This window comes from Acanthopagrus latus, chromosome 6, assembly GCF_904848185.1.
Source record: "Acanthopagrus latus isolate v.2019 chromosome 6, fAcaLat1.1, whole genome shotgun sequence".
Classification (NCBI taxonomy): Eukaryota; Metazoa; Chordata; class Actinopteri; order Spariformes; family Sparidae; genus Acanthopagrus; species Acanthopagrus latus.
Genome location: NC_051044.1, coordinates 10,950,079 through 10,974,394, shown reverse-complemented (window position 1 = coordinate 10,974,394; position 24,316 = coordinate 10,950,079). Strand labels below are relative to the sequence as shown.

Genomic DNA, 24,316 nt, shown 5'->3' with positions numbered 1-24,316 from the left:
ATGTGTAGATACTGCATCAGTGGTAATGAAGGTCCAAGTTCTGAACATCACGACTGAGCGGTCGCTCGTTATTTTCAGCATTAACAGTGAGAAGAAAAAAATTATCTAAAGGGTTCGTCATTTTTTATTTATTTTTTTTTATATAGCAGCATAAAGAACATGACATAATACAGAAATGCAACAGAAAGTATACCGATACTGTAAAAACAGTTTAACTTGGTCCTTCATGATCGAAAAACACATGAAGTTCAACCAAAGCCTCCAAAACAACAAAAAACAAAAAAACAAAAACAAACACAGTATTTCATACAGATAAACAACACACTTGGCAAGAAGTCACAAACTATTTCAAACACCAGGCGTCTATCAGCTTTACATGAGCAACAATGTGCAGCCGGTAGGAACATAAATCATATGTTAATACAGCGGTAAGGCCGTAAAACAGAACATCATTTTAAAACATTTCAATTATTTTATTTCAGTGCCAGGCTGCTTCTTTGCTGCCATCTAGTGACCGTGTTCGAGACCATTTCTTTGAGATTTTAATAATGGGGCAGCTTTTTTTTTTTTTTTTTTTTGGATATTCATGAAATTCAAAGTTCTTTTATTGAAACTTGGAAACAGTTCCGCAGAATAATCACATTTTAAGGTCCACTTGGTCCGGTGCCTTTCTCTAAAGCTTTCAACCACTTCACATGGTCTTCATCAGCTGAGCTGTCTGGTGAGATTAAATCTGTTGACGTCTGTTTTAGGACTTCGTCTCCACGTTGACTTTAACTTAAACCAAATTTAATGCATGTCAGCAGAGGCATCTCCATGACAGCTGAGCAGAGGTGAGAAGTACAAGTACTTTGTTACTGTACTCAAGTAGAATTTTCAGGTAGCAGTACTTGATTTTTTACTTCTAACATTTACATTTTAACACAAATATCAGTACTTTCTTTCTACTTACATTTTCCACACAGGGACATCACTGTCGTTTTAGTGTATCTGAGGGGAATTATCAATTATGTTATATCTATATGTTTAAGAACATAACAAGACGGTGTGTAGTGACAGAGGCAGCGACATGCATAAAACTGAACCAGGCAACATTGCAGCTGCCGCCATAGGAGCAAATTCTGAGAGCCAGGACACTTCCTCTTTGAATTCTATCAAAATGATGAGAGGCTTGCACTTAAGTAGTTGGGAGTTGGGTGGGACACTTCTGACCTTCATACTTCAAGTACATTTCCCCGTATTTTCTTACTTTTACTTGAGTAAAGATGTTAAATCAGTAATTCTACTTTCGGCACCTCTGAAGCTGAGCGACATCCGACCCACTGATGAGAGACCTGTGATGTGGTTGAAAACTCTGGGGGAGGTAGTCAGAGAACCTTGAGATTGTGTTTGTATTTTCACTTTGTAATCTTCTCAAAGGGAAAACTTTCTTTGACTTACAATTCCACCTGTAGTTGGCTGTGGGGGGAAAAAAAATCTTCTTTTCATTGACGGTAACTCAAGACACAAAATGGTACAACTGAAGGCAACCGATACGGACATTTGTGTTCTGCTTTGTTTCGAAGGAAAAAAAAACGAAAACAAAGAGAGGTTAGTTGCATATTTCATCCTCTTTCTCTCCTCTAGAAAACCACAAATAATCAGGTTTTAACGCAGCTTTTTTCTGTTTGAAAAAGCTGGATTGAACATGAATTGTCCCCATTTCTAAAACATTCTCTGTGGTTGTTTTGATGTGACGGTGGGCTAAAATGCCCACTCGTATTCTTTTCCTTCCCAGCCTACAACACTCAGAGAGTGGAGGCAGCATCAGCTTTTTATTTATTCAACATGACAAAAATCACTGATCACATTTACATGAACAGGATCACATCCTCATATAGAAAAAATAAACACTGTGTATTTAAATGTTTAAAAGGGGCTCTATGGCACCATGTGTAGCAGTTTACATGTATTAATCACCTTTTTATTGGCCTATATATGAGCAGACTGTAATGTGATGCGAAACATTTGTTGCTGCTGGACTGTGGATTTCTTTGAGAAGGCGTCGGGTCGGATTTTCTCAAAGTGCCTCTCCGCTTTGCTAACAGAGAGCAACAGTAGCTAACGTTAGTTTATAAATGGAGTCCGCTAACATACACTTAACGACTTGCTTTCGACCGCAACACAGTTGTTCGACAGAGCCCTTCTGAGGGAAAAGATTGGAAATATTCTATAATTCTATCAACAAACCCCACAAAAAGACAAATCCATACTACTGGCATGAACTTGATATAGCTTATTCCTAAATGTGTATTCATCCACAGAAAAAAAAAATAGTCCCAAACAAAAATGCACTATTTTCCTAGAAACTGCAGTGCCCAGGTGTTTGAGGAAATGACTCAACATTTTGAATACGCCTTTTAAAAAAAAATCATTGTCTTCAGCAGGAACAGATCCGGGGTCCAGGGTGCGAGTGCCACAGCGAGGCCAGCTCTTGTTTTTTTTTGATGAATTACTGCTTTGTGTCACCTCATGATGACCTTTAGCGACATGATGACGGTGTTCGGTCAACCTCCAGTCAGAAATTAAACATAGAGCAACTAAAAAGCACAGTTTGGTCTTTAACACAATGAGCAGATGAAAATAAAAACCAAAAACACTGTTTTCACTCTCACACACGTTAAACTCACTTTCCAGTGACACAATATTGCCAGCATCGGGTGTCATCAGGTTCAAACGATGCTGTAAAGAAAACTAAAACTGTTTACAGTTATTTTTTTTTCTTCTTCTCGAAATACTTAAGACAAACAACACATAACACAAACGGGAACAATCAGGTTCAAGTACACACAGTCAACATGTTTTCTTCTTTCTTCAAACACAAGTCAACAAAATATCCTTTTCACTGTGAACTCACTTTAAACTTACTGTGAATTTGTGGTATGTTGACAGCGTCTGCTGCTGATGTACTGATATGCTAATTGCACAAAGTCTCTCAATCTTTTTTTTCACAGTACACTTGCTGTAAAAACACCTGTACTGCTGTTAGAAACTATTAGAAATGCAGCGATTCTGTCCGTATCTACAGTACGTACACGACATGACGAGCGCGTGATTCTCGGTTCACATATCTACAGTCCTCTACCTCAGTTGCATCTCCTCACCATCTGTGACTCCTCTGGAGAACAGCGCTCTTCCTGTTGACCCTGTGGGACTGGGACACGGTGCGTCCATAAAGGTAGTGTCGCCTGCTTCACCTACTCCTTCCTCTTCCTCTTCCTTATCTTCTTCCTCTTCTTCCTCCTTTCTTTCCCCCTGCTGGGCTGAGTCACATCCGTCAGCCAGAGAGTCACAGAGCAGAGACTTTGACGATGTTGGTGCAAGCTGAGCTCGCCGTGGTCTGGATGCTCGGAGTCGGCGGGTGACTCGGGGGAGGCGGCGGCCTCCTCTGCGGGGGCCCGTGGAGGCCGTCGCCATCGGGGGTCAGAGCCGGGGGCGTTGGGAGGCTGATGATCGCTGTGGTGATCCGGCCGCCTTTGCAGTTGATCCTGCCGCTGTTATCGGTTTTCAGGTTGAGGTTGGAACGACTGCAGAGACAAATACAGAGAGAGAGAGAGACTTTGTATCACTATGTACCGTACATCTACCCACACAACATGTACTGTCTGTAATACATGCAGGTAAACAGTTAATAATAATAATAATAATAATAATAATAATAATAATAATAATAATAATAATAATAATAATTTGTTTCAGTTTAGGGGTCTTAGACATGAAAAATTGAGACGGAGATGGACAAAATATGCTGCTGTGCAACAGCTCCCTCTAGTGACTATTTTAGATATAACACTTTAAACAGTTAAAGCATCAGTTCATACAAATTACCTACCTACATTTTTTTTCACTCTACCTGTAATTGTCTTTAGCTGCACACTTAAAGTTTTATCTGCTGACGTTTAGGGATTTCTGCATCTGAATGGATCAAATTCGGTTTGTGTGGCTCAAAGCACTTATAAAACAGCTAATTCTTGTCAAAGACATTGTGTCCTGGATAATCCGCAGACCTCGGACTGTCATTTTTAGGAGGAAAAAAAGATTTTTTTTTTTTTTTCTGAATGCACAGACTTCCTAGAGTCACAAAAGGTCTGCTGAAGTGTGTCTTATAGAGGGATCTAGGAACTTATTGTATTGCATTAGTACAACAATAGTTCAGTGGAGAACTGTAAGTGTACCACTGTGTGTCTTTTCGATTCTGTTCTTATTTCACACATATTTATTTATTACTCTCTCTCTCTGGCATTCTCTATTTTATTGTCTGTCCTTGTGCTGCAACGCCCCGATGTCTCCTCTGGGGGATCAATAACAGATTATCTTATCTGATCTTTTTCCTCATTTACAGGACGATAAAAAAGCAGATGCTGTCCTTCCTCTGATGCCAACTGAATAAACTCACTCTCTCACTGTCCCCTCGAGGTGGCAACACTTCCTAACAAAAAAAAAGTACAAGCATGTTAGATATGTTGGAATGTTGTTGAAAAATACACACAACTAGTTTTCAAGAGTAACTTTTCAAATGCTTCGAGGTGCACAGAGGAGGACACAGTATCTCTAAACCTTCAAGCGTTCAGCATGGCTTTACACCACATGGAGAAAGTCAGAGTTGTCAGAGTTTGGCTGAAAACATCAAAGCGAAGCCTCTGTCTCCCCTCTGTCGCTGCCGTGTGTTCCTGCCGTCCCTCGGTTTTTACCTGGCCGCGTGCGATGGCGGCTCGCCACACTGTATGTGGATGGCGCTGAGCTCCTGCAGGGGGCCCTGGTGGGAGGAGGGCAGGCTGGCGTTGGGCAGGGGAGTGTTCCTCTTTCCCCTGCGGCCACAGCAGGTCCCCTCGGAGCTGTCGTGGCTGGATATGGAGGGGCTGCGCGACGCGTAGGTCTGGAGCGCTCTTTCTAAACAGTTCTGCTCGTACACCTGCTCGTCCACAAACTCATGAGCCTGGAGAGAGGAAAAAACGGGATGATGGTTTGAGTCCAGAGGGAGAGACTGGTGCAGAGGGGGGGGAAAACAGAACGTAGCGTTAATAACGGACCAGTGGTGGAAGTACATTTCATGTAGTACTTTATTTAAACACAATTTCAAGGCACTTGGTTTTTTTTGTAAGATTTTTTTTTTTGCTACATTTTGGAGGTAAATGTTGTACATTTTGCACGTTTTGCTCAACTACATTTATTTAGTTACAAGTTACATTGTAGATTGGATGATATATTAGACTTCTCAATTTATTTTTAGCAATCTTACTGTAAAAATATGCTGTATAGATGATCAAATAATGAACAGGGCCAATAATTTGTCAACTCATTGCATACAGTGTAAACAATACTATATATTTACTTTATCAAAGTAATAGTTTACATTAACATCTTACTTTACTTACTTACTTTTGGGTACTTTTAAAACCCCTATCAACGACAGACTCTGGGGACTGTGATATGTCATTTCTAATCTTAAATATACCAAAGAAATAATTCATGCTGATTAAACTTATTAAAAGCATCTAAATCACTGTTTGAGACTTTTAACAACACTTTTTGTGTCCGTATCATTTAATCCAGAGTCTGCAAACCAGCAGGTAAACATTTTGAAGCATGTTTTCCTCGACTTTGTTTCTTTCTCGCTTCTGACTGATGTTGAAACACAAATTCGACTAAAGAGGAAAACATCTCTGTCACAGCAGTAGTTATGTATGTGTACATTATTTGAGTATTTTGCATTTTCTGCTATATTAAACTGACTCCACTACAATTTTTGGAACGCAAATATTGTACCTTTTATTCCACTACATTTATTTTATAATTTACCACTTAAAAATTTGATTCATTATATTATCATTTGGTAACCCCCCCCCAGCTAGATGATTACATACATGAGATTAACAGCTACTTTACACAAAATGTGTCTCAAAATGACATGTGAACATTTTGAATCATTTTAGCCAATACTTTGTTTCTTGCTGTCTGTCTGGTGTTAAAGCACAGATTGGACGAGAGGTGAAACAAAACTCTCTCGGAAATATAAATGTCTTTAAAAGAAATGAAACTCTCTGGAGCTTTAAACACACACCCACGCTGTTTCTTTAACGATTAACAGTAGTGTGCAAGTGTGTTAAAGTCAGCATGGTCACCTCATACATATCGATATAGGTTCAAATGTTGTAAAACATTATGCAAAACATAGAGGGACACTCATAGGAGGTTATATGAGCAACAGAGAGGAAGAAAGTAAATTAAATGCATAACTATAACATTTGTGGAGTTTGAGTTTTCGTGTGGTTATCTAATTCTGATCACATGTTTACCCTGCAGCTTTTTCTCCTTGTCACCGATTAAAATGTCATCATAATAAAATACTTGTTGAATCTTTTTAACCTCATTAATTGGTGGATTTTTGTGGTTTAAAGACAGAAAGACATGTTGAAGGGTACCCACTGTGGTTTTCTCCAGACACTGCAGTAGGTGGTGGTGTTGGCTCTCTAACAGAGAGATGGACTTGGCCAGCTTCTGCTCGTCCTCTTCTTTGGCCTTAATAAGTCACATAAACACACAACATTGATGAGCGTTGACGAATCACATTCGCCCGGCATGTCCTCGTCACTCATTAAGGCCTACTGGTGCTGAAATAACACACTGATATGAACTTTGTCATCAGTGATTTAATGTCGACGTGACACTTTTTTTTTTTTTCTCGTTCTGCTTGGTGTCAAGAGGATTTCTCTGTTTGTTCTATTCTGGTTCATGCTTGTTGATTTCACTCTCATTATTAGGAGGAGGTAGCCAACAGCTCCTGCTGTTTGCTTTCAAATAACACACTGGCCAAGTAGTTACATAATGAGCCACATTTCTGCGCTGAGTTTATTGATCCCTCAGCCTTGGCAAGTAATTTTTTTCTAATTAATTGTCTCTATTGGGCATCATTTGAGTCATTAATAGTGTTATTGCCTTTGGTTTGGTTTCCTTGTGTAAGCAAGTTGCTGAAAAGAACCCCCCCCTTCAGTTTATTGAACTGATAAAATATAAATTCTAAAACCGTGCTGTTGCCAGCTCTGAGCAGGTACCATTGGGCGTTATGTGATGTTCCCGGCAGCTGAACAGTTATTGATGTTACCGAGCTTCAGAAAAAGAGGAGCGGAGAAAAACAGAAACAGAAACTTACGGAACCCTTTTTTTGTTTTGGTATTTCTCCAAGCGGGACTTGCTTTCAAAGCTCAGGCTCCAATATAGCTTAGTCTGAAAGTAATCACAATTGCCAAAAAACATGAAAAACCGAAAAACAAATTAATTCTCCCCCCACAGCGCACATTGTTACTCAAAGGATTTGGGTGGGTGGCGATCCAGCCCAAGGACTCTCATTCAGATTCCAGACACATGAACAATGCAGCGACGTGGGCACGAGAAATACGCCTTCTGATGTTTCAGTGTGTGGATCTGCCCTGTGGAAGAGGTCCTTTCAGATACTTTGCACATCGAGACGGAGACCTGTGTCAGGGGTTTAAAGCTCCTTTCATGGAAGGGAAGAATCTGATTTTCATGCAGTCCATCTGAAATGTGACCCTTCACTGAGGGAGTTTTAAGTCTTTTTTTTAAATTTTTATAATTGATAAAATGACCAGATGGGACTGTTCTATTTTTGGCTCACCAAGTGAATTTAATACCGGATAAATCATGGTACTTCATCAAATAGCCTGTATGAAGAACCACATCACGACCCTACATAACTGTGTCCCAGAGCTCGGACATTTCAGTCACAGATCCACCACATTTAATTTTACATGGCTTGCAGTAACAAGAGAAGACCTTTCTTTATTGTGATGAAAAACATTTATTGTTATTTCTAGTGGTCTATAGTATGTAGTATTATGTATATTATTCATCAGATTGGTGTTATTAGTGTGAATTTGTGCTCTAAGCTGCCATATTGCCATAAAACCGCTTTTCACTCACACACTGTAAGCCCAGGATGAACACTTCACACCGTGTTTCTACTAGCCCCCTGTTAAAAGTCCATTGGAACATGCGGTCGGATGCTACAGTCTAGAATGACACATGACAACTTTCTTTACGCCCCGTGTTTCATCGATTTTCAGAGGATAACCCCACAGACTGCTCCAGAGCAGGGCCAACAAGCCCCAGCGTAAAGTCACGATTCGTCCACTTTGGAACGTGCCAGGACTGTGTCCATGTGAAAGCTTCAGCTCGGGGATAAAAGCTGCGTTGCCAAGAATGTTTTAAGAATGCTTTTAGCCCCTGGCTAAGTGCAGAGTGAAAAGCCTTTGTACCTAACGTGGAGAATAGTTGACATATTTGTATTGTCTGATGACATTTATCAAATATTGTCCAACACTTGTTATGATGTTGTGGACACATGTTTCTGTCATGCAAGAACAAAAAATGTTCACCTGATAATCCCACTGAACTCCAGTTTCACTCATTGGTGGTGATGGCCACGATATTTGGCCACCATGACAGCGGCGAGCGAACAAGCTACTGCTAAGGTGAGTTGTCCAAAAGCTCTCTCTTTAGTAAACTTTGTGTACACAAACAATGTTCTCAGCGCTCGTGTTCATGTGTAGAGACCCTGGTGATACTACGAGCAGAGTTTCATGTTGTGTTGAGCCTTCTTAGTGAAAAAAATAGTTAAAAATAGCGATTTTGATGCTAACGTAAAAGTGCCCCATGCACTTCCATTGAAAACGAAAATATGGTCAATCTTAATAGTGCCTCTTTCGAAAAAGGTTTGATTCATATACATTCACAAAACAAAGCTTAGGTTGCATTTTGGCGAGAGTTTCACTTTAAATATAAAAGGATAAAACTGTCCGTTCTCCTTATCGTAAAAAACTTTTCAGTATTATCAATAAATCACCCTCAGTGATAAAAAGCTTGTGATCTGGGAAAACATATAACTGTCCAAAAAATTATTAGGCGTCAGGAAAAAATGAGAAGACCAGCAGACCAGAACTTCTAATCTAACTACAGGCTATGAGGGAACCAATGATTTTGTCATACATCCCCATCACTCTCACCGCAGACTCACTCAGCGACTGACTGACAGCAGTGACACCACTGTAATTTGATGCACCAGGACTCTGGCAGCCTCATCACTTGCATGCAGAGGCATGGGGGTCGCTCAGCACTCACAGATGGCATTTATATGATAATTCAAACCGCTTCCAGACACCCATGAGCTTTCACACTGGACTCGATTAGATCCAAATGGATTTTAGTAACCATCTGCAAGGAGGGGAGTGTGTTGCTGAAAAAAGTGATGGACTGGATGGGGAGGATATAGGCAATTTGCTAACACATTACCAAACACATTTTTCCATGGTAGTGACAAATAAAAAAAAAAGGGAGGAGTAGGAAATTGAGAAAATGCTCACTTTAAAAAGTATAAAGTCCACTTAAGACTAACAAATGGGCATTAAGAGAAGGACATGTCATTTAATTGAAAAGTGATGAATGTTAAGGAATACGTTTATTTGCTTTCTTGCAGATGAAAAGCTCATCACAGCATCATCATGGACCCCACTGTTTTTCTTGCTAAGACCTGCCGTACTCTCACTCTGATTGGCAAGTACCCACCCATAAAAGACCAAACTTGTCCTTTTTACATCTGTGTTTGTGTACGAAATAAACAAACCATAACGTGTTAATAAGTGAACTGTGTTTTTGAACTTTGGAGGAAGCCAGGCTCTCCGTGTTCCCCTGTTTCCATTCTGTATGCTAAGCTAACTGCCTGGTAGAATGATTTTATGAACTGTATGCTTAACTTTGAATAGTTTTTTCCATACAACTTAGACTCAAGGGAATAAATATTTGATGCAAACTGACGATTTTGTCTAAATCCGACTAACTGGTATGTCTGCAACATCAAATTATGGTTCTAAGCTTATTTAACTAGATTCTGTTTAAGGGTACAGACATGAGATTTAGAGTGGCACCAATCTCATTTAATTCTCAGCAAAAAAGCAAATATGCATACATCTCAAAATGCTGACACATATTTAGGAGTTGGTGGAGACTAAAAACGGAGCTAAAACAAAAGTGAATATTCAGCTTTCTTTGTGTGTACTGGGTGTGTAAGTCAGCAACTGCTTGCCAACAAGTTCACTGTATGGACTTTATAAGTTGACAATACGTTGGTGTTGTATTTACAGCTTGCCAGTTCAAGGTACGGTGAGAGTGAAAGACAAATACACAACGCCGTAGTTGTGTACAATCTCAGAAACATTGTGTGTGTTTGCAGCAGCAGGAGCCTGGATGGGATTTAAGTGTAGCTGTTTGTCTGATTGCTCACTGGTGCAGATTTGAAGTTTGCTGCAGCCTCTTTTAATGCACTAACCATCTAATTATCAACAACAGCAGCACAACAAGCAAATAAAGTTTTGAAAAAAAAAAGCCACTGTTGTCTTACTTCACCAGTTTTTACAGACACAGATTAAATTAAGTTTAGAACTGAACTAAGAAAAGTACTTTGTGTGATTACACTGCTTACACCCGCAGGATTATTGGCATAACTCCTCTGCTATCACCCCTGCCCTGTGTAACGATGAGAATGTAATGACTGCAACTTCTCCTGCTCTTTTATAGCCTCTAAATGACTTCTAAATTGCCCGTTGGTTAATTATGGCAGCAATTGTTTGTCATTGTGCATGCCTGTGTGTGTGCGTGTGTGTCTGTAAATGTTTGTGTGTGTACACTGCTGACGTGAGGCTGCTGCTTCCAAGCTACTGAGTAACAGCGAACTGAAAGGATGAGTAGCAGGGTGTTTGAAGAGGAACAATATGATTAATCTCTCATACGGATTTACAATCTGCTGATATTTCGTGTCCCTTTTAATGAACACATTTGAGAAGACTTCCCAGAAACCATCGCGCCCACTTCACTGTCTGAGAGGGGTCAGAGGTGGCTCTCACCGTCAGCTCCAGCAGCTCGTTGAGCAGTCCGTTGCGTTTGCTCTGGATGAAGGCGTTGGCGCTGCTCGACTTGGATATTCTTATCCTTGCCAGTCTGGCTTTCTGGGCGTGGGAAGAAGAAGAAGAGGTCAGAGTGTCAGACAGGGTGGGTGGGAGGTAACAGAAGATGACTAATGCCTCGTTTAATGGCGAGAATCTGCCAACTCATCACCCGAGCTCTGTAGTAATTTTCACAGCTACTACTGCACCGCTTTTACCCCACAAAATCAGATTTCTTTCACAGTATGTATGAGAGCCGACACTGAAGAGCTTATTCTTTCTAAGTTAAGCACCCTTCAAACGTAAACTTCATTGCCAAAAGTATTTGGACACCAAACCATGACACGATCGGGCCACGTGTTTCAGAACTAGACAGGGCTTCTGTTTTTTTTATTCCCAGACCTGACTCCAGCCTGACTCAGTTAATGTAAGATGAAGCACTGAGTTTGTCATGCAGAGCCCCACATGAAGGTTTTACACCTGGAAAATAACAAATAACCTCATGTAAAGAACAAACCCCAGCACTTATTACCACCTACTGCTTTATGTTACTTAAAACTTATTTTTACACTATATTTTCACTCAAATATCTTGAAAGCACCATGCCAGTTGATGTGACCGAACAGAACCCCGACGTGATTTCTAAAATTTGGACGATGGCACCGGGTTGTATCCAAGATCTAACTGTGACATCTCTTTCGAAAACTGTGAGCGTTAATATGCTGCCAGTCTTTACAACAGATTTTGCTACCTGGCTGTGGGGATTCACTTCCCCTTCAGCCGCAAGAGCAGCAGTGATGTTTGGTGATAGGACCTGCTGTCACATTACAATTCAACTCCAAAGACGGGGATGGGGGCTGTGTGCCGTCTAATCAAGTTCTTTTTTTTTCTCTATGGACGTTGTTTGTAAGCAGGATCCTTGTAATGTTGACACATCCCCCAAACTGTTGCCAGTGTGGTAGAAGCACATTATTGTCTGAAATAACATGGGGTCTCTGGTTTAGTTGTAGCTCAGCCCAGCCTACGATAAACATCTGCAGACCAAAGCAAAATAGACACAGAAAAATCACTGGCTACAGTATATTGATTATTGATTTATTGTTTCAGTCATTTCTCAACTAAAGAACACCTTATAGATGCAATTGCACTCAGAAGTGAACTTACCACTCCCTTTTAATGCAGTCAAGTCTAATCCAAATTTAAATTTGTCATCAGGATCCATACATTATTCCTTCCACCCAAGTTTCGTGAGAATATAGGCCCTGTAGTTTTTGTGTAATCCTGCCGACAAACCAACCAACAAATGGACATGAGTGAAAACTTAACCTCTCTTGGCGGAAGGTATTAATGCTCAATTCTAGCCTTTCCAGTGTGAGGATTTTGGAGCTTTTCTTTGTCTTTCATCACAGTTGACTGAAATATATTTTAGACTTTCGGTCGCCCAAAACAAGCCATTTGAAGACGTCTGCTTGGGATTTAGAAATTTGATGGACTATTAGTCCACCCGAGGCTACCTTCTGACATCATCTAGACAAAATAATCAACTGTGTAATCATTAAAGAGCAAGGGATTAAAGAAAACATCAATATCAATGTCAAGAAAGAGGATTCTATCACAAAATCAAGTACTTGCTGTAGCCCTAATGAGAACAGGGGTGTCCACATACATTTGGCTACATGTTGTAAAGGATCAAAATATATTCTTTCAAAAACTCAGAGTGAAAAGCAGATTAATCTTTAATTCAATGTGATTATTTTATGTTTTCATAGATCTCATCTTCTGTAAAAATCAATCCTCATATTTTCCGATGCTTGCATTTGACTTCAGATCAGATTTCTCGCTCCACTGAAACTGTGTTATTCCAAATTTCCATTCATTTTAAGCATCATTTTTATTTACATGTCGATTCCAGTCAAACCTGCAACCTCCAAATAAATCCTGAAGAATGTCTACTCCACTCTCACCACTGGAATGATAAATGAAAAGTCGGTCTTTTGTCAAACTTTGCACACTTTCCACAGATCCTCCTCTCAATGAGGTGTAAAAAGACTACTTTAGAAGATAGATGTGATAACTGAACGGAGCGAGGGGGGACAGAGACGGAGTTAGACAGGAAATGAGAGAAATCTTTTGGGAATTTCCTAAAATGAAGAGGATATTACTGTAGGACGACGATACAATATACAGCTGCCTCAAGTGCTTTTTGGTAAGCGTAAGGTGAGAGATTTCTTTAACCTTGTCTTGCTGCTCGCTCTCCCTGCGATAAATGCATTTCAGAAACAGGAGAGAGGCAGAGCAATATCTGCTTCCAGGACGCCGATCAAAAGTAATGGAATTAGTTTGGAGGCCTCTGAAATTTGTCCGTCAGACTGGAGACTCCTGTGAAGGTGTGAGGAATGCTCAAGACGGAGATGTAATAATAATGACTGCGTAGGTACGTGCAGAGTATGTGAAATTGAGAGAGAGAGAGAGGGGGAAAAAAAAGAAAAAGATACGGGCTACTGACTGCTTCTTTCCACGTAGCTTCAGTTAAAGAGTGAATGAATTTGAAAGAGAAAGCGCTGTCGTGTGCTGGAGGCCTTTCTTATTGATCAAAAGCTCTACTTGACACAAGGAAAGGAAAAATATGAAAGAATAACTAACTCGGATCAGACTGAGTGCAAGAACACCGCAACTGGTTGCACTGAAATAGTGATGAGTATTTACTCTCCTCCGATGGTCCTGACGGCGACTCCTCCTGACACACTCTGATTTTTGTTCTCGGTGAGATGTGAGCTCGAGCTGCGACGATTAACTGAGCAGCTGATCAAAGGAAAATAAGTTGCAAGCTTTTTTTTTTTCGATAATTGATGAACCGTTTAAGTCGTTTTTTTTCAAGCAAAAAGGTCGAACATATGAGGATATGCTGCTTTTCTTTGCCATTCATGACGGTAAAGGAAGAGTCTTTGAAGACGGCTGTTGAGTCGCTGAGAAACTGTAATGAGCGTTTCTAAAACTGTCTCAACATTTAACGACAAAAGGATTAATCGTGAAAATAATCTGCAGATTAAAAGGTCGGCGGCATCCCGATTTCATCACTGTCGCCTGCACCACATTCGGCCACAGCGTGAATTTTGCCATACCATCATAAATGTTTTACACTGTATGTGTCCCTGCCTCCTGAGTGCCTCCCCCTTTCAAGGTTTTCCCTCACAGCCAACCAGGAGGAGACCCCTGGGGAAAACCCAGAACTCTACTGGAGGGATTATATATCTCATCTGGCCGAGGAAAGCATCGGGATCCCTCACGAGGAGCAAGAAAGTCTTGTTTGGGAGAGGGACAAACAATAGCTAAATTAATTAATTCATAATTTCTTGAGGTATATTAAGATGCATTCATGTGGTGCTAGAATACTTGGAAAAATGAGTATCAGCTTGGGAAAATTCACATGAAACAGTTCGTAAAACTTTCACGTCATATTCACAGAGACATGGTGGATGAAGGTAAACGTTCGGTCGATGGATGGAAACTTTTGTAATATTTAACATTTATTGTGACATAAATTAGTTTGAAAATGTACCTATGAGCATGAAGCCTTATAACAAGTCCGGTGAAGCAATATGTTCTGTGGTTTTTAGGAAGCTGTCAACATTTTGTTTAAAAGCTCTGAGCAATAAAATACATTTGAAAAAATAATAAAATGTAGCGTACACGTTGTTCCTACAGACAAGCCAGGATTAATGAACAATTGGAATTATTAAGACTGAAATCATGTTCAATTCACATTTTCCCAAAGTAATGAAGGTGTCAGCTAACGCATCTGTATCTCATTTATCTTTTCTCAAAGTTTCCGGACAACAATTGAGAGCAGCGAGGAAGAATTCAAACAGCTGCAGAAGTACTTTGAGGTAAATGACAGCCTGTTATAAGACGTCACTAAGGGGCCTCAACACTCTGTCTAGATCCCTGTGACGACGGCTGCTTTGGATTTTTACTTTCTTCTCGCCTGGTCGAGCAAGTGAAGCCTTCAGTATCTGCTCCAACATAACCCCCCCGCCGCAGTCTGACAGCCAGACTGCAGCAGTCCAGGTAAAAGAGCATGAAATGCTCACCTTTAAGACAGGTGAGCCCTGAAACCACTGCATACAGAGACCTTGCCCTCTCTTTATTTCCTCTTATCCTTCACCCCAGTCAGCCTCTCTCCTCTAGACCTCCTCCGTCTGCCTTCTCTCACTGACTCCTTTGCTGTCTTTCCCTTTCGTCCGACCTCCTCCCTCTCTCGCTCCTGTTGTCTTGTTTTGCCCTCACGTCTCCGCCCCCCCCCCCCCCCCCCCCCCCCCGATACAACCTGCCATTTCTAAGCATGGCTCCACTTGACTTTCCTGTCCCATTACCGACGTGACCTTAGTCCATTTACTGCCTCGACACTCTCAGAGACTCGCTGAGTTGTGCAAGATAAAAAAGAAAAAAAGGAAAAGGAAAAGGAAACCCATCTTCTTCATCTCCGGACGTTTTCTATTCGACCTTTCAGGGAATTAGACACATTGGTATTAGGAGCTCTTTCCTACGACCGCTGTGGGTGACTGAGCATAGAGAGGAGACACTGTACTTTACACTGAGGCCCACACACACACACACACACACACATATTACAGTAGTTATCAGGGAACGACTATCATTAAATCCAATTTAGATTCTCTATTTCTATTTTCTGACTGTGAGGCTACAATTGGTACATGAGAGGACCTTTTTGTAAAGTCAAATCCCCAGATGACTACATAATTGTAATGGGAGCCTGGAGCAGCCTGTTGTTAGATAAGAATGAAGACAAATGAGACCTGGAGAGGAAGGGAAGGCCGGGAGAGACGAAGGAATAGAAGGAGGGAGAGCGTACCAACATTTATTTTAGCTTTGATAACAAGTTTGTAAAAAATCAGCTCACAGGTGCACAGTGAATGTGTCGGTAACCTTTTATAGCTGTGGACATTTACAAGATAAATACAGGGTGAGAAAAAGAAGATTACACAGACCGGTCCATCAAAGCACCAACATGCCTACACCTGTGCTTTCCTGTGTTGGCAAAGAGGTTACAAAGAATTTAGAGCTGAACCTGAACTGGTTGTAAATCAATATGGGTTTTTTTCCACATGAAAAAGATCTATCTTATTGACTTCAAAGCAGCATGATGCAGCTATTTCGCTTTAAAGGGTCAAACTCAGGATTTTGATATTTACAGCATCAATGAGATGACAAAACAAATTCAGAAATATCCATTCTTTCATTCTTGCCTCTTGATCGTGGAGGATGCCTGAAGGTACCTGCGCGAGGCCACGCAGCGCTTCCAGCGCTTCCCTGCCTCAAAATACTTTAAGAGTGCTTTAGGAGCTTCCAGAGGAGTCACGTCAGGTGAGACGCCATCGATTTGCATACAATGGCAAGAATTGAACTTTATGGAAACGCCACGCCATGTCACTCAAAACACACAAGGCACTGCTACCAGAATGCATTGTAAGGCTTCCCTCATACACGGACAATGAATGGGACGTGTGAAAACAACAGCATCTGTGTTCATGAACCTTAACGGTTGAAAACATCATCAAATAAGTGTGGGAGTGTGCTACATTTCTACTTTCTAACATGGAAAACTCTCTGCTGGTGAAAATAATATGATAATATAGAACATTGCACAACAGCTACTAAATGCTTCTTTAGGCGAGACTGTTCCCACAAGTCTAACATTGCTAATCTGTCTGCATAAATGCAAGTTTGACCGACTCACTTCTGCAGCTTTTTACTTGCCTTTTATACGATTATACTATTATATCAGACGAACTCTAGTCCCCTATGAGTCTAATATATCAGACATATCGGGCCAGTGCTGGTCTTAAAAAGGTTTATAGTGTTCCTCCATGACTGCAGCAAAAAGACTGCAGTAAAATGTAATTTCTTTTTAATTTTACTTTAATGGCTCAATAATGTTTTAATGAATTAATTCCACATTTAAAGTCTCAGAATTTCTCCTCTCACTAATTTAATGGGACAGACAAGCCAGAGGAGCCACTAACTCTAAAAGAACTTCATTAGTGTGAGTTGAAATGATGTGTTTTACTGTCCCGTTACAGTCTAACACATGTTTTACAGCCACTGCTGAGAGTCGGAATAATTAAACATTTCCTTCAGAGGAGATCGACAGTATCCATATAAAACAATAGTTACATTATCGAGTGAACACGCAGCCGTCTTGTACAAGGTTATTGCTGTTTGGTGCTCTGAATTAGTTCAGCTGAAGATTTTGCATCTACATATAAATGTTAGAACATCTGCATGACTCCTGCTGCCAATTAGCAGTTAAATAATGTCCTTGGCATTTCTGTGATGTATTGTAGACACTGAGTCACAGAGGCTTATTCAGGCAGATTCACACAATCAGCTTGGACTGCAGTTGAACCTACAATCACATTTTTCATAGTTGCAACTAGTTATCAACTACTGATTCCAAACTTTCTTTTGGGCTTCCTCAACACTACAATGGGTGTAGCCAACACAACTTTCTAAAACCAAATCTAGACCGGCACTGATGGTGATGAATAAACACTTTTTGTACAGAGCGACACACAATAGGGGCTGTTATAACTGTGCAGAATGATTATCGCGCTGGACAGAGTGTACTCTGATATTCTTCAGTGAATCGACTATGAATATGTGTCAAATAAAACACAAAATATCAGAAAAGCACCGAGTCTGCATTGTCGTTTTTTTTAAAAGTATCCTTCTGTCTGTCCGTCCTCCAGACGCTTCAGCTCTCTCCTGCTGTGAGTAGCAGTTGCCAGGCAACAGCTCATCAAAACAGTATTCAAAAGTCATTGAGTATATTTTTTTATGGGTTATGGGATGTGTATGTTTTATTGCTGTTTACTCCTGCATGCTTGCATAGTATGTAGATGTAGCAGACATACTTAAGCACTTTTAAATGACGTGGTTATGTCACTTTTGTAACTTCCATTATGTAAGTTCCCAGACTGGTACTTATCCTAAAGTATCTTCTTGAAGCTCACTTCAGACCAAGGATCTGCGACACAACAAAACATTTTCTAGAACACTGCTGGGGAAAGTCGCAGCAAAGTGAAGACAGCCGGCTGATAGCGTGGCCTGCAACTCAGCTTGTCGCGTCAACGGAGGCTGGTTTTAAAACGTGAAATTGATTAAATTAATTGCTTTAATAACAACTTCCCTGCTTTTTCCTCTGCTCTGTTCTCGTTCACACTCACTCAACCACCTCTGCTCCTTCTTTATCTCTCCTACCCACTTGCTTTTTTGCCATTACACTGTCGCTGGACTCATAGATACAGTGTTTTAAAGTGCTACAAATTCTATCCAGCTGCATTAAAAAAAAAAAAAAAAAAAAAAAAAAGCTGGTAAACAGTTAACACAGAAGTACAGAGAGTAGTAGCAATTGAGATGATACACTGTCTCATATAGTTGCGGTTTTCAGAAAGTCGAAAGTCAAACAGGGCTTAAAACCAACCAGTTAAGTTATTGGGTCCAAACTGAACCAAATCGGGACCATTCAATAATCTTATCAACAGTCCAAAAGTTTTAATATGTGAATTTATCATCAGCAAGCTTTATTTTAAAAGTATAACAAAATGTTGAATATGACGTATTGTTGCTAACTTGACTGTGCAGCCCTTCAGTCAATGCTAGAGGGGTGGGTAGAGCCCCATAATTTGAAGCATAAGGCCGATGACCATTCGATGACTTGGGAATGAGAACGTGTTGCTTTTATCCTCAAAGTTTAAAAAAGAGAAGAGCCAAAATGGACCATGTGAAGGTGTTAAAGACTTCACTCCACTGTGTTGGATCTGGAGAAAAAAAAAAGAAAAAAAAAATCCACTTTACTTCTGCTGATTCAAAGCAATATATTAATTGGAAAACCAGCCACCCAGGATTCTATCACTATGGCTTCAAAACCAGACTTCTCCCTCCTCAATTAGCTATCGGCAGCTGCTCTCTAACTTAATAGCACTCTTATCTAAACCCGGAGAAAGGTCGAGCCCACTGGGTGAGTGCGGTGAGTGGATAGCTAACATTTGGCACTTGGATTTTAAGTGTGTGTGAGATAGAGAGAGACGGTGTGTGTGTGTGTGTGTGTGTGTGTGTGTGTGTGTGTGTGCACATGTGGAAAGACAATGAGTAATGTGGGTCCGAAGGGCAGCAAATTTCCTGTGTGTGGTAGTGTTGAAAAAGTGCAGGACGATGGCGGGTGAAGGACAGCGATCTTCAATGCAGAATTCCTAATTGAGGTCAGTCCTTTTCACCAGCACCATTTTTGTTAAGTTCCTAAAATGTGTCCTTTTCAGTAAAAGAGGAAACTAATCTATCATCAGGATCTCTAAACCCACTGTCATTATTTCAATAATCTGAAAAACACAAAGAACCTTCAAAAGGTTTTTCAGGCATAACCATTAGTATCCACCCACCCAGTGTTTTTACTCAGCACTTGAACCTCCCATTTATTCTCATTATCTTAATAGTCCTGTCCTATTGTGGCCTTTTGGAAATCAAGAGAGTACTCTCCTAATGGTCAGGTAATTTATATGCATGAAAGCTCAGACACGTGCACATTTATTTAACCCACACATGACCCTGGGGCTGACAGGATGCAGAAGAAATGCTGTTTTTTTGTACCTTTTGAGCGCGGCGTTTGTCCGCTCTCTGGTTCTGGTGGTAGATGCGACTAAAGTTGGAGACGATGACGGGGACGGGCAGGGCGATCACCAGCACGCCGCTCAGGGAGCAGATGGAACCGAAGATCTTTCCGGCAATCGTCTTTGGCACCATGTCTCCGTACCTAGAATATGAGACAGATGAAAATGAAGTAGACAAAGTGTTGAAATCGATACATGTTGGTACACTTGGTATAAAACCTGAACTGAAATGTGGCAAAAAAAAACACTACAATCATAGCCTCGTGGTTGTGTGCCTCTGCCAACCATTCAAGCTACAGTTTACATCCATCCATGTTTGTCTAAACTCATTTATGGGGAGGACATCAAAGGAATTTAATACAGCAACATGTATTTATTAAGAAAGTGAACATATGAGTTGACTGTGAAAGCAGCTTATCAAGACCCATGTTTGTTTTTGGGAGGCGGCCTCTAGTGGCAGGAGTATGTATTACGGCAGCAAAGGAGGAAGTCAGGTGAGGGAGTATGAATAGACAAAATGTCTGCATGTGGAAAAAGTTGGGCTCGATAGTCAGGATGAACAAGCACAGGGCTTAAAGACTGTGTCCAGTGGGGAAAACCCCAAGTCAGCCCAAATAGAGGTTTTTCAGAGGCACACTTTCTGTTGTTGGCCAGGTAATGAAGCAGTGTACTCATCTGATGACTTGATTAATAAAACGAACTTGTGAATGAATTGCAAGCATCTGTCTCCATCAGATAAATGTTAAAAAGCTCTGTGATGATCCCAGGATTGCTAGAGTGTCAATTTCAATTTCAACTTAACTTGGTCTTTACAAGTCGTCCTCTTTCACAGGGGCAGATTTTAACCACTAATCCCTCATAAATCTGATCTTAGGGGCAAGAGGACCCTCAAGAACCCTCAAGAAACCATCCAGAAAGTTACAAATGGGATTGAATCTTGGTCTCTTTCATACAGGTGATTGTGAATGAACAAGAGAATGATTTTAAATAGTCTTAGCTTTCATTGCTTTTCTTTTTCTTTGTTTCCCATTTTAACACCTGTTGTTCTCGGCTTCCTTCAGCCTTCTGATAATTCGATTACACTGGTGAATGGGCTGCTGTAACAGGTGGGCAGGGGTAGACAGATAGGACCACTGCTATCTATGCAGCTCAGACCGGGCATAACAAAGACATGCCAGTGGGATCCAGGGCCAGGAGGAAACCAAGGTGATTCACTGGCCAAGACTTGTGGGCCATGACGGCGTGTAGTGGAACAAATTGATTTAAAAACACAGACCTCTAGGACAAGCTTGAAATCGGCAGGAAGAGACACTGAACTCGTCTCCCGGAGAGGCTGCTAACATCAAGTTTAAGTGGTGTGTTTTGAAGCGTTGGAAAACAACGTTTGCTAGTGCACGACATGCACCATTTAGAGAGAAAAACAGAGTAATTAGAAAACGAGGGGAGAGGAGACGAGTGCATGTTCTGCATGAGGGACTGTTTTTGTAACCAAACTCCTCGAACAAGTGATTTGCCGGAGAGCCACTTAAAAAACTGATTGAGCATGGGGGCTCAATTTTGATCCTCAAATTTTTCACTAAGACACTTGCACTAGTCAAAAAACCCTTTGTTCTCTTCTTCTCTGTCTGGTTGGCCTCTTTTCTGAGTTTCCTCTCCACTGCGTTCTCGACACAATGGGACTCTTGACAGGTAAGCCCCATGCACTGTTGACCACTGTGCCTCTTGAGGGCCGCTCTCTGCCCAAACGTGGGTGGGTGCTGGCTTTCCACATTTCTGACTGTTATTTTTTTGGCCCAAAGCTCCCACACTCCATGCTGAAAAGCACTATAATCGCTAGACTTACCTCCTGCTTACTACCCACAAACTGAAGAGCTGGAGGATTATCACAAACCCAGCCTTCTGCTGTGCCTGAACAAATATGAGCGAGAGGGAAGGATGTGATTTTGCTTAAATCCTCTATGAAAATTACTTTTTCTCATTTTTTTTTTTTTTCAAAGCAGAGATGAGAACAGATGATGCAAACTGCAATTAATGACACAAACGAGTTGAACAAACTGTGAAACAACATGGTGTTTTCGTTCGAAGTACATCGCTAAATGGCTGTGGCTCAGGGGTGGTGGCTGGCGTCTTCTTATCAGAAGGTCGCTGGTTCGATTCCCCTGATCTGCATGTTGAATTGTCCTGTGGTCCTGATGTGCTGGTTGGCACCTTGCAAGGCAGCCACTGCCATCAGTGTATGAATTACTCTAAGTTGCTTCGGACAAAAGGATCTGCTAAATGCCCTGTAATATAAAATAATTGTACGGCTCTTTTAAAAAATGTTTTAAGGGATTAAACAGTGTTTTCATCTATTTCATCATAAACTCTAAACATTAGCGGGTGTAGTTAACTGTTCACATGGGAGGAAATCAAAAATCTTGCAAAGTGGTGCACAGAGAACAATCTACCGCCAAGCATGAGTGAAACCAAGGAGCTGACTGTTGATCCTACCCCCCGTCCAGATTGGTGGAGGTGCCCAGTTTTAGGTTCAGAATCAACTTCACAGACAGTCTATCATGGTCATTGCACAACACTACCCTATTCAAAATAAGCACAGAAAAGACTTTTACCGAGGAAAAAACTGGTGTGATTCAACAAAATTTTACAACCAGTTTTATAAAATGACAAATACATTAAGCTTGTAACAAGCTAGCTGTTAGCAACAGTTGTTAAGCCAGCTTATATTGAGGAACCGACTTTGGTCTACATCTGCATGAAATCAAGAACCCATAGAAGTTAATTGAAAAAATAATTTTGTCAGTGATAAATCTTTAGTTATCAACTGTTATGATTTTTAACGGCATGTATGGGTACCAAAAGCTTGAACAATGTAACAACAGTAATCACATCTCTCAACCTTGTTTGCGACGTAATAGTTCCGCACCAAACTCAATCTCAGGCTCCTTTTTTCTTTTTCCGAGTAAAACTTTTTTCTCGTGTTGTTTGAAAACTCGCAGCAGGCAGGCGGAAGGCAGCGAGTCAGAAATATGAAGGATTATTAACACGCGATGGAGATTTGACCACAGGGCTTGTTGTTATTGTTGCTGACTGCTGCTCCTGGCTGCCAGACAATGAGACAAATGATTTCACAGCTCGCTCTGCTCAACGTCTGTCAGCTGATGAGAGATGACATTCTCCTGACTGCGTCTCTGGCTGCTTTCTTGTAATAATGTTTGACACTTCGTACCCGCTATGATGTGTCAGACATAATTTCAGCCGGAATAGGGAGGAATATGCAAAACGTTGCTCTTTGGAGCGAGTTGGTTAACAACAGGGTGTTGTAATTCAAGAAGATGGATGTAAAACACTCAAATGTTAATAAGTAACAGTTAGAAATTGCTTTTATGAAAGAAAAGAAAAAAGATTAGCCACTCTTTCATTTTGGAGCTGTCATGTCACTCTCAGTGCTGATCACCTGCTGTGACTAAACACTTTCTCTCGTTTAAATATTGTAATGAAAATGTCCTCTAACACGGACCAGATTGTCTTTTTTAAAGCTCTTTAAAGAGTTTAAATTATTATCAGCTTAACTTTTATCCAGATAACTGATTATTATGATGGCTCCTACTGTCTGAGCAACCCAGGAACAAAATAGTCAAATTGTTACCTTCTTAAAGGAGTTTGTGTTTTCACCGCTGTTTGTTTGGATGTTGGTTAGTTAGTTAGTTGGTGGTAGTTTGATTGTTTGGTAAGTTGGTTTGTGGCAGTTTGGTTAATTGGTTGGTGGCTTGTCGGTTGGTTGTTTGGTTGGTGGGCTGGCTGGCTAGATAACGCAAAAACTACCGTACGGAATTTCACAAAACTTGAAAGTGAAACTTTTGGTGTGGATCCGGAAAAAAGGATGGGTAACCACATTTCTTTGTCACTTTCTTTAACACTGTGCGATGTTGAAAAAGGTGGTTTGCTTAATTGTTTGCAATTATGCAAACAGGTCACAACACGAATATGTCTTTTATCATTTTGGCTAATCCCATGGCTGCATTTTGCATAAACAGATATACAACAGCTGCAGTTCGAAATGTCAAGAATCTAATTTTCTTCTTATTCAACCAATTATGATTAATTTGGAAGTCAATGAGTCACTTACAGCCAGAGTCAGACATATAAATATTTGTGTGTAAATAAAGACACTGCAGGCCAGGGAGGTGTTTGTCTCCTGCACAAGAAAATATCATGAATACGTGGTTTGCAGTGATGAAACTAACCTTTTCAAATCAATATGCTGATATATGCTACCCCGAGAAACAGGCAAGTATGTAGTAAATTAGGATTAGGAGAACAATTAATTGGTCAGGAGAAGCCTGAAAGAGTAGTTAAACAACACAACAAGGTGTGAAACACAGCAGTAGGGCTATTTCTCTGGTGAATGGCATTCATTACTTTGCTTTTTCCATCTGTCGCAGTTTAAAACAAAGGCCTAAGCAGGTGGAAAAATCAATTGCGAGGGAATTTATTCAGTCATGTGTTTTATCCTTTCCAATCTCTGGCTTGTTTTGCTCTTCATTAAAGGAGGCTCTGCTGTTGCTTCCACAACACGTGAAGGGAGCAGCATGCTCCTGATAGATCTGTGATGGGCATCAAATAAAACAGAATTGGATT

General features: G+C 40.7%; 1 protein-coding gene across 6 annotated transcripts in view; it reads right to left on the bottom strand.

Moving 5' to 3' along the window:
- Positions 1–540: 540 nt before the first annotated feature.
- Positions 541–24,316, bottom strand: part of LOC119021752 (potassium voltage-gated channel subfamily D member 3-like) — a 90,918-nt gene continuing 67,142 nt past the window's right edge. Inside the window, exons 3-8 of one of the 6 annotated variants that reach the window (XM_037102237.1) lie at positions 19,659–19,821; positions 10,953–11,054; positions 6,466–6,558; positions 4,731–5,023; positions 4,436–4,468; positions 541–3,566 (exon numbers count right to left, since the gene is read on the bottom strand). In XM_037102237.1, the coding sequence (XP_036958132.1) occupies positions 3,329–3,566; positions 4,436–4,468; positions 4,731–5,023; positions 6,466–6,558; positions 10,953–11,054; positions 19,659–19,821 (922 nt within the window). In that variant the 3' untranslated portion in view covers positions 541–3,328. Of the gene's footprint in view, positions 3,567–4,435; positions 4,469–4,664; positions 5,024–6,465; positions 6,559–10,952; positions 11,055–19,658; positions 19,822–24,316 lie in introns of all 6 variants that reach the window. The other 5 variants (XM_037102240.1, XR_005075732.1, XM_037102238.1 and 2 more) reach the window with 5 other exon arrangements.